Source organism: Argopecten irradians, chromosome 3, assembly GCF_041381155.1.
Source record: "Argopecten irradians isolate NY chromosome 3, Ai_NY, whole genome shotgun sequence".
Classification (NCBI taxonomy): Eukaryota; Metazoa; Mollusca; class Bivalvia; order Pectinida; family Pectinidae; genus Argopecten; species Argopecten irradians.
Window position 1 is genome coordinate 60,508,448 of NC_091136.1, and position 10,670 is coordinate 60,519,117.

General features: G+C 45.9%; 1 protein-coding gene across 4 annotated transcripts in view; it reads left to right on the forward strand.

Annotated features, from left to right (window-relative positions):
• Window positions 1-2,473, forward strand: part of LOC138319263 (probable G-protein coupled receptor No18) — a 68,643-nt gene extending 66,170 nt beyond the window's left edge. For all 4 annotated transcript variants that reach the window (XM_069262291.1, XM_069262292.1, XM_069262289.1 and 1 more), the window contains one exon: window positions 18-2,473. In XM_069262291.1, coding sequence (XP_069118392.1) covers window positions 118-1,386 — 1,269 coding nt within the window. In that variant the 5' untranslated portion in view covers window positions 18-117 and the 3' untranslated portion in view covers window positions 1,387-2,473. The remainder of the gene's footprint in view (window positions 1-17) is intronic.
• Window positions 2,474-10,670: the final 8,197 nt, after the last annotated feature.

Genomic DNA, 10,670 nt, shown 5'->3' on the forward strand with positions numbered 1-10,670 from the left:
ATTTTCATTGGTTTCAGATGGTCTCTCTGGACATTCGCTAAGAAAGCGGTCATCACTGGGTACTATCTAGTGGAGCCAAATATCCACTGAACTTGGAATAAACGGCTGACAGCCAAAATGGAGGACGACTTTACTTCCACTTCCTCTTTTTCCACTGATGTCGATACTACCACTACGTCATTTACAACACAAATGGCGAACCTGGCTTCAACAACAACAAATATGAATTTTTCAAACTATTCGGATAATACTTTAACACCGGAAGTAATGATACGCATGCTTAGTATAAGTAAGTTCGAACGACTGGTTCCTGCCGTCGTGTACACCGCTATCTTGATGGCGATAGGAACGCCGGGTAACGCCATTGTTTGGTTTATCTATTATTCTAGATGGCGCCGTAGTTCTACAAGGATTTTTATTTTGGCGTTGGCTACATTGGATCTTATCAACTGTGTTTTAACACTTCCTGTTGAAATATTCATGCTATTCAACTACATCGTGTTTGATCACAGTTTCATCTGTAAACTGTCCCGTTTTACTACTTACACGTGTAACAGTGCGGCAGCTCTCATTCTCATAGCCATTGCCGTAGACCGGTATCAGAGGATATGTAAACCGCACGAGAACGCCATATCCACCCGGACCTCCAAGCTCATCTGCTGGTTGTCCGTCATATTGTCCCTGATAACAACATGGCCTTCCCTTGTGATTTACGGGACGCAGGATTATCCTGTTCTGGGTGTGGTTCTGAAGGTGTGTCTAATAGAGAACGCGTATGTCACTACAGCCTATCCTCTGGCCTATTTCACCTTTAACTGTATCTGCACACTCATCAACTTTGTCACCCTCACTGTGCTTTACATATTCGTGGGTGCTCGCGTGTGCGCGCGATGGAAATTCAGGACCACGTCCGTGCGTTCTTTTTCTTCTGTGTCAATGGATGATGACGACGATTATCCAACGGAAAGACATTCTTTAAAGAAACAAAGTAAACGTAGTGTCAGCAAAGAACCACCTCCAAGTCCACGTGCTGCTATCAAAATGGCGTTTATTGATCTCAAATCCACCTTCAAACGTACGAAAAGTACCGTATCGGACAAAAGAGTGTTACGAATAGGTAAGACTACGTTGATGCTGTTTCTGGTGACCCTGATGTATATCGTCAGTTTCCTGCCGTTTCTCGGCATCGCAATACACCGTTCTATAAATCCCATGGCCTTTGCGAGACAACAGAAGGTTAACGAGATGGTATACCATGTGTTCCTAAGGTCCTATCTTCTCAACTGTGCGATCAACCCTATCATATACTCCTTCTGTAACGATATCTTCCGTAAGGAGTGTGTCTCTCTCTTTAAGAGAATATTTTGTTGCAAGAGAACCTATTAGACCGTGCGTTATGTTCAATTCAAGAATATAGACATGGATTGAAATGAACAGATCTTGTCAACACACTATTGGAGCCTTAAGACATATATTTAATTCCAAAACATACCAGTTTGTCATTAATGCTATTACGTTTTACAGACGTACATAATTTATCTAAATTCAACTGATATTATATATGTACTCGTTATATACTTTGGTTAATCTAATGATATTAGTACAATATTAATCTAAACTTTAATGACTTTTGAATCTGTTGACGTGAGCAGATGAAGTGATCACATGGATGATCGCATTCTTTGTGGTGAGTATATTATTTAAATGCGATACAAACTACAACATACAGAGAGTGTAAATTGATTGGAGATCTAACATCGTATCCTATAAGTACTGATTTATTGTTATACAGGGTCTGTCACCCTTACCTGGCAAAGTCACACAAGAGAAAATAACATTACCATAATAGTATGATTGTTACATTGTTAAAATTTGCATTACTGATATAATCTGTTAGAAATCAATCTCCACCAAACATTCCGCCGTTTTAAACGGTCAATTATTTAGTACTTGTGTTTATTTTGGTGTTTTGCATGGCCTAAAATAGCATTCATATTAAGTTAATTGGCAATGCTATTACCCTGTAAACAACGTCATCATTAACATTATACATAGATAACTAGATGTAATATATCAGAGTTTTTAATACACAAAAAATGTTTAAGCACTAAGTGTATGAGAGCTAGTATATTATAGGTAGTAAGGAAGTCATATCAGTGATTTCGTCGAGGGAGTGGTGAAATTGACGTCCATGATTCCTAACCTGTCATGCTTTAAACCAATAAGAGTGACGAAGGCTTACTAACCAGTGTCTTATGGAATTTATCATTGGTGTATTTTAGTATCAAACTATTTTCATAAAAACTTATTTTAAAGTGCTGTAAGTTTGATATATCAGCTTGGACATATGTTAAAACATATCTTCCTTTGCCATACCTTTTAGCGAGCATTGGGTTAAATGTTCTACTGTTTATTCTTTCTTGTATGCTATACAACTGACACAAACATGTAAATAAAATTTATTCTAATAATTGATGATTTCATTTTGCTTGTGTACTTAGCATTTATATTGTCAGTCTTCATTTGAAACATGTAATATCACTGCAAGTCCAAATCAGAATAGCTCATTGTTGAGAATAGTGAATGGTTAGGGGATCTTATATTGCATAATACGGATATAAGTATTCATAATAACTGGACAGTTTATTCTTATCATACGGCCATAGCATACTTATCGTAAAACATAAATGTCATTAAACTATTGTGACGTCACATCTAAAAATGACGTAAATCAAAATATGACATCGCACGATTGTCTCCGTAGACTAAAAGAATCTTTCCCAGCCTAGAGGGTGTGACAACAAAATCACAACCCAAGGGGTGATATTCATGAACGTCCAACCTGAGGCTTGCCGAGGTGTGGTCATTCAGGAATTCCCTTAGGGTGGTGATTTTGTTGTCAAACCCTCATAGGTAGGGAATTATTCTTTTTCTACCACATACAACAGAAAAAGAAGAGATAATAGCCTAAACAGAAGCATTTTCACCGCGACATGAGCATGGTTCCATCGTCTGCACGTCAATATTGATGACGTCATCGATAATGCACGCCACGGTCACACTGCATGAAGTCATAACGTCACGTAATTGTCTTCAGGTTCAAAAGGTTAGCGCGCGCAATCTGTCATACCCTAGGGGTTGACAGAGATTCTTCTACGGCTAAAACCGGAGACAAATCAGTGAAAGGTGGGAGACAGAAACGTCACATCCTAGTCTTATTTCACCTCTCTCATAGAGAAATGAAATCGAAGGTTTTATCTATGTCTCCATTAATACTAGTTCTGTGATAAATAAAATCTTACCCAGCTCGTGGCTACGTAGGGTGAAAGCGGATAACCTCGTTAGATAATGTTATATGCATCGAGCCTAAAAATAAAGCCCTAATAAATTTCCTTTAACATAACCACTTATGTACGATCCTCTTTATTAACATTCATTTTCATGTATGCTATATGAACAACACACCACCTCTACACGCCTTATTAGTGGTAGCTGTACCACTATGAGTCCTTAAAACTCTCACCAATTCAGCCTTGGCTGCTTTAGTTCTAAAGAGTGGCTAACCTCATACTGGATGAGGTATCTCCAAGAAGAACATGTAATTAGGCTGTCACAGATTAGCGTCATTTTTAAAATCCTTTTAAGATGATATCATACGGAAATAATCTGACGAACTTGTATGAAGTTGTAGAGAACTTACTGGTCAGTGTTTAACAAAGGTGTATACACATGTCGTATAGCAAATAGATATGAAATGTATCCTTAATCAAATGATTGAGCCAATTATATAAGAACCTGTTGTGTGAAACAACAATAAATCAAACAATGGGTTTATATCAAATAAAATTTTTAATCTGAACAATTTATTTCGTTATATGTCGGAAATTTGTCCAAATTTGCAGTGTTTCATTTCTATGCGAAAATACATATCTAAAATGACAATACAGAATACATTGTTGTCAATTGTACAAAGATTGAAATCGTGTTTATTGAAATCGTGTTATCTAAACCCCAGTGTAATTAATTGTACAAAGATTAAGTTTATGTTATCTTAACCCAGTGATGTCCTGGTATCGTGCAGTCTTTATCACATCGAACGTCTGAAGATCAATACAAATGGTTGCTCCTGACTGGGTTTGTATGTTGGTGCTCGTCTAAGGCTTATCTTCGGTCTGGCCTCTCCTGACTGGGTTTGTATGTTGGTGTCGTCTAAGCTTATCTTCGGTCTGGCCTCTCCTGACTGGTTTGTATGTTGGTGCTCGTCTAAGGCTTATCTTCGGTCTGGCCTCTCCTGACTGGGTGTTGTATGTTGGTGCTCGTCTATGGCTTATCTTCGGTCTGGCCTCTCTGACGGGTTGTATGTTGTGCTGTCTAGGTTATTTCGGTCTGGCCTCTCCTGACTGGGTTTGTATGTTGGTGCTCGTCTAAGGCTTATCTTCGGTCTGGCCTCTCCTGACTGGGTTTGTATGTTGGTGCTCGTCTAAGGCTTATCTTCGGTCTGGCCTCTCCTGACTGGGTTTGTATGTTGGTGCTCGTCTAAGGCTTATCTTCGGTCTGGCCTCTCCTGACTGGGTTTGTATGTTGGTGCTCGTCCTGACTGGGTTTGTATGTTGGTGCTCGTCTAAGGCTTATCTTCGGTCTGGCCTCTCCTGACTGGGTTTTATGTTGGTGCTCGTATAAGGCTTATCTTCGGTCTGGCCTCTCCTGACTGGGTTTGTATGTTGGTGCTCGTCTAAGGCTTATCTTCGGTCTGGCCTCTCCTGACTGGGTTTGTATGTTGGTGCTCGTCTAAGGCTTATCTTCGGTCTGGCCTCTCCTGACTGGGTTTGTATGTTGGGTGCTCGTCTAAGGCTTATCTTCGGTCTGGCCTCTCCTGACTGGGTTTGTATGTTGGTGCTCGTCTAAGGCTTATCTTTCGGTCTGGCCTCTCCTGACTGGGTTTGTATGTTGGTGCTCGTCTAGCTATCTTCGGTCTGGCCTCTCCTGACTGGGTTTGTATGTTGGTGCTCGTCTAAGGCTTATCTTCGGTCTGGCCTCTCCTGACTGGGTTTGTATGTTGGTGCTCGTCTAAGGCTTATCTTCGGTCTGGCCTCTCCTGACTGTTTGTATGTTGGTGCTCGTCTAGGCTTATCTTCGGTCTGGCCTCTCCTGACTGGGTTTGTATGTTGGTGCTCGTCTAAGGCTTATCTTCGGTCTGCCTCTGACTGGGTTTGTATGTTGGTGCTCGTCGGCTTATCTTCGGTCTGGCCTCTCCTGACTGGGTTTGTATGTTGGTGCTCGTCTAAGGCTTATCTTCGGTCTGGCCTCTCCTGACTGGGTTTGTATGTTGGTGCTCGTCTAAGGCTTATCTTCGGTCTGGCCTCTCCTGACTGGGTTTGTATGTTGGTGCTCGTCCTGACTGGGTTTGTATGTTGGTGCTCGTCTAAGGCTTATCTTCGGTCTGGCCTCTCCTGACTGGGTTTGTATGTTGGTGCTCGTCTAAGGCTTATCTTCGGTCTGGCCTCTCATGACTGGGTTTGTATGTTTTGATCTGCTCGTCTAAGGCTTATCTTCGGTCTGGCCTCTCCTGACTGGGTTTGTATGTTGGTGCTCGTCTAAGGCTTATCTTCGGTCTGGCCTCTCCTGACTGGGTTTGTATGTTGGTGCTCGTCTAAGGCTTATCTTCGGTCTGGCCTCTCCTGACTGGGTTTGTATGTTGGTGCTCGTCTAAGTCTTATCTTCGGTCTGGCCTCTCCTGACTGGGTTTGTATGTTGGTGCTCGTCTAAGGCTTATCTTCGGTCTGGCCTCTCCTGACTGGGTTTGTATGTTGGTGCTCGTCTAAGGCTTATCTTCGGTCTGGCCTCTCCTGACTGGGTTTGTATGTTGGTGCTCGTCTAAGGCTTATCTTCGGTCTGGCCTCTCCTGACTGGGTTTGTATGTTGGTGCTCGTCTAAGGCTTATCTTCGGTCTGGCCTCTCCTGACTGGGTTTGTATGTTGGTGCTCGTCTAAGGCTTATCTTCGGTCTGGCCTCTCCTGACTGGGTTTGTATGTTGGTGCTCGTCTAAGGCTTATCTTCGGTCTGGCCTCTCCTGACTGGGTTTGTATGTTGGTGCTCGTCTAAGGCTTATCTTCGGTCTGGCCTCTCCTGACTGGGTTTGTATGTTGGTGCTCGTCTAAGGCTTATCTTCGGTCTGGCCTCTCCTGACTGGGTTTGTATGTTGGTGCTCGTCTAAGGCTTATCTTCGGTCTGGCCTCTCATGACTGGGTTTGTATGTTGGTGCTCGTATAAGGCTTATCTTCGGTCTGGCCTCTCCTGACTGGGTTTGTATGTTGGTGCTCGTCTAAGGCTTATCTTCGGTCTGGCCTCTCCTGACTGGGTTTGTATTTGGTGCTCGTCTAAGGCTTATCTTCGGTCTGGCCTCTCCTGACTGGGTTTGTATGTTGGTGCTCGTCTAAGGCTTATCTTCGGTCTGGCCTCTCCTGACTGGGTTTGTATGTTGGTGCTCGTCTAAGGCTTATCTTCGGTCTGGCCTCTCCTGACTGGGTTTGTATGTTGGTGCTCGTCTAAGGCTTATCTTCGGTCTGGCCTCTCCTGACTGGGTTTGTATGTTGGTGCTCGTCTAAGGCTTATCTTCGGTCTGGCCTCTCCTGACTGGGTTTGTATGTTGGTGCTCGTCTAAGGCTTATCTTCGGTCTGGCCTCTCCTGACTGGGTTTGTATGTTGGTGCTCGTCCTGACTGGGTTTGTATGTTGGTGCTCGTCTAAGGCTTATCTTCGGTCTGGCCTCTCCTGACTGGGTTTGTATGTTGGTGCTCGTCTAAGGCTTATCTTCGGTCTGGCCTCTCCTGACTGGGTTTGTATGTTGGTGCTCGTCTAAGGCTATCTTCGGTCTGGCCTCTCCTGACTGGGTTTGTATGTTGGTGCTCGTCTAAGGCTTATCTTCGGTCTGGCCTCTCCTGACTGGGTTTGTATGTTGGTGCTCGTCTAAGGCTTATCTTCGGTCTGGCCTCTCCTGACTGGGTTTGTATGTTGGTGCTCGTCCTGACTGGGTTTGTATGTTGGTGCTCGTCTAAGGCTTATCTTCGGTCTGGCCTCTCTGACTGGGTTTGTATGTTGGTGCTCGTCTAAGGCTTATCTTCGGTCTGGCCTCTCCTGACTGGGTTTGTATGTTGGTGCTCGTCTAAGGCTTATCTTCGGTCTGGCCTCTCCTGACTGGGTTTGTATGTTGGTGCTCGTATAAGGCTTATCTTCGGTCTGGCCTCTCCTGACTGGGTTTGTATGTTGGTGCTCGTCTAAGGCTTATCTTCGGTCTGGCCTCTCATGACTGGGTTTGTATGTTGGTGCTCGTCTAAGGCTTATCTTCGGTCTGGCCTCTCCTGACTGGGTTTGTATGTTGGTGCTCGTCTAAGGCTTATCTTCGGTCTGGCCTCTCCTGACTGGGTTTGTATGTTGGTGCTCGTCTAAGGCTTATCTTCGGTCTGGCCTCTCCTGACTGGGTTTGTATGTTGGTGCTCGTCTAAGGCTTATCTTCGGTCTGGCCTCTCCTGACTGGGTTTGTATGTTGGTGCTCGTCTAAGGCTTATCTTCGGTCTGGCCTCTCCTGACTGGGTTTGTATGTTGGTGCTCGTCTAAGGCTTATCTTCGGTCTGGCCTCTCATGACTGGGTTTGTATGTTGGTGCTCGTATAAGGCTTATCTTCGGTCTGGCCTCTCCTGACTGGGTTTGTATGTTGGTGCTCGTCTAAGGCTTATCTTCGGTCTGGCCTCTCCTGACTGGGTTTGTATGTTGGTGCTCGTCTAAGGCTTATCTTCGGTCTGGCCTCTCCTGACTGGGTTTGTATGTTGGTGCTCGTCTAAGGCTTATCTTCGGTCTGGCCTCTCCTGACTGGGTTTTATGTTGGTGCTCGTCTAAGGCTTATCTTCGGTCTGGCCTCTCCTGACTGGGTTTGTATGTTGGTGCTCGTCTAAGGCTTATCTTCGGTCTGGCCTCTCTGACTGGGTTTGTATGTTGGTGCTCGTCTAAGGCTTATCTTCGGTCTGGCCTCTCCTGACTGGGTTTGTATGTTGGTGCTCGTCTAAGGCTTATCTTCGGTCTGGCCTCTCCTGACTGGGTTTGTATGTTGGTGCTCGTTAAGGCTTATCTTCGGTCTGGCCTCTCTGACTGGGTTTGTATGTTGGTGCTCGTCTAAGGCTTATCTTCGGTCTGGCCTCTCATGACTGGGTTTGTATGTTGGTGCTCGTATAAGGCTTATCTTCGGTCTGGCCTCTCCTGACTGGGTTTGTATGTTGCTGCTCGTCCTGACTGGGTTTGTATGTTGGTGCTCGTCTAAGGCTTATCTTCGGTCTGGCCTCTCATGACTGGGTTTGTATGTTGGTGCTCGTATAAGGCTTATCTTCGGTCTGGCCTCTCCTGACTGGGTTTGTATGTTGGTGCTCGTCTAAGGCTTATCTTCGGTCTGGCCTCTCCTGACTGGGTTTGTATGTTGGTGCTCGTATAAGGCTTATCTTCGGTCTGGCCTCTCCTGACTGGGTTTGTATGTTGGTGCTCGTCTAAGGCTTATCTTCGGTCTGGCCTCTCCTGACTGGGTTTGTATGTTGGTGCTCGTCTAAGGCTTATCTTCGGTCTGGCCTCTCCTGACTGGGTTTGTATGTTGGTGCTCGTCTAAGGCTTATCTTCGGTCTGGCCTCTCCTGACTGGGTTTGTATGTTGGTGCTCGTCTAAGGCTTATCTTCGGTCTGGCCTCTCCTGACTGGGTTTGTATGTTGGTGCTCGTCTAAGGCTTATCTTCGGTCTGGCCTCTCCTGACTGGGTTTGTATGTTGGTGCTCGTCTAAGGCTTATCTTCGGTCTGGCCTCTCCTGACTGGGTTTGTATGTTGGTGCTCGTCTAAGGCTTATCTTCGGTCTGGCCTCTCCTGACTGGGTTTGTATGTTGGTGCTCGTCTAAGGCTTATCTTCGGTCTGGCCTCTCCTGACTGGGTTTGTATGTTGGTGCTCGTCTAAGGCTTATCTTCGGTCTCGGTCTGGCCTCTCCTGACTGGGTTTGTATGTTGGTGCTCGTCTAAGGCTTATCTTCGGTCTGGCCTCTCCTGACTGGGTTTGTATGTTGGTGCTCGTATAAGGCTTATCTTCGGTCTGGCCTCTCCTGACTGGGTTTGTATGTTGGTGCTCGTCTAAGGCTTATCTTCGGTCTGGCCTCTCCTGACTGGGTTTGTATGTTGGTGCTCGTCTAAGGCTTATCTTCGGTCTGGCCTCTCCTGACTGGGTTTGTATGTTGGTGCTCGTCTAAGGCTTATCTTCGGTCTGGCCTCTCCTGACTGGGTTTGTATGTTGGTGCTCGTCTAAGGCTTATCTTCGGTCTGGCCTCTCATGACTGGGTTTGTATGTTGGTGCTCGTCTAAGGCTTATCTTCGGTCTGGCCTCTCCTGACTGGGTTTGTATGTTGGTGCTCGTCTAAGGCTTATCTTCGGTCTGGCCTCTCCTGACTGGGTTTGTATGTTGGTGCTCGTCTAAGGCTTATCTTCGGTCTGGCCTCTCCTGACTGGGTTTGTATGTTGGTGCTCGTCCTGACTGGGTTTGTATGTTGGTGCTCGTCTAAGGCTTATCTTCGGTCTGGCCTCTCCTGACTGGGTTTGTATGTTGGTGCTCGTCTAAGGCTTATCTTCGGTCTGGCCTCTCATGACTGGGTTTGTATGTTGGTGCTCGTCTAAGGCTTATCTTCGGTCTGGCCTCTCCTGACTGGGTTTGTATGTTGGTGCTCGTCTAAGGCTTATCTTCGGTCTGGCCTCTCCTGACTGGGTTTGTATGTTGGTGCTCGTCTAAGGCTTATCTTCGGTCTGGCCTCTCCTGACTGGGTTTGTATGTTGGTGCTCGTATAAGGCTTATCTTCGGTCTGGCCTCTCCTGACTGGGTTTGTATGTTGGTGCTCGTCTAAGGCTTATCTTCGGTCTGTTAATGTTGGTAACTCACGTTATATGGTTTGTATGTTGGTGCTCGTATAAGGCTTATCTTCGGTCTGGCCTCTCCTGACTGGGTTTGTATGTTGGTGCTCGTCTAAGGCTTATCTTCGGTCTGGCCTCTCCTGACTGGGTTTGTATGTTGGTGCTCGTCTAAGGCTTATCTTCGGTCTGGCCTCTCCTGACTGGGTTTGTATGTTGGTGCTCGTCTAAGGCTTATCTTCGGTCTGGCCTCTCCTGACTGGGTTTGTATGTTGGTGCTCGTCTAAGGCTTATCTTCGGTCTGGCCTCTCCTGACTGGGTTTGTATGTTGGTGCTCGTCTAAGGCTTATCTTCGGTCTGGCCTCTCCTGACTGGGTTTGTATGTTGGTGCTCGTCTAAGGCTTATCTTCGGTCTGGCCTCTCTGACTGGGTTTGTATGTTGGTGCTCGTCTAAGGCTTATCTTCGGTCTGGCCTCTCCTGACTGGGTTTGTATGTTGGGTGCTCGTCTAAGGCTTATCTTCGGTCTGGCCTCTCCTGACTGGGTTTGTATGTTGGTGCTCGTCTAAGGCTTATCTGGTCGGTCTGGCCTCGTCCTGACTGGGTTTGTATGTTGGTGCTGGTCTAAGGTTATGTCGGTCTGGCCTCTCCTGACTGGGTTTGTATGTTGGTGCTCGTCTAAGGCTTATCTTCGGTCTGGCCTCTCCTGACTGGGTTTGTATGTTGGTGCTCGTCTAAGGCTTATCTTCGGTCTG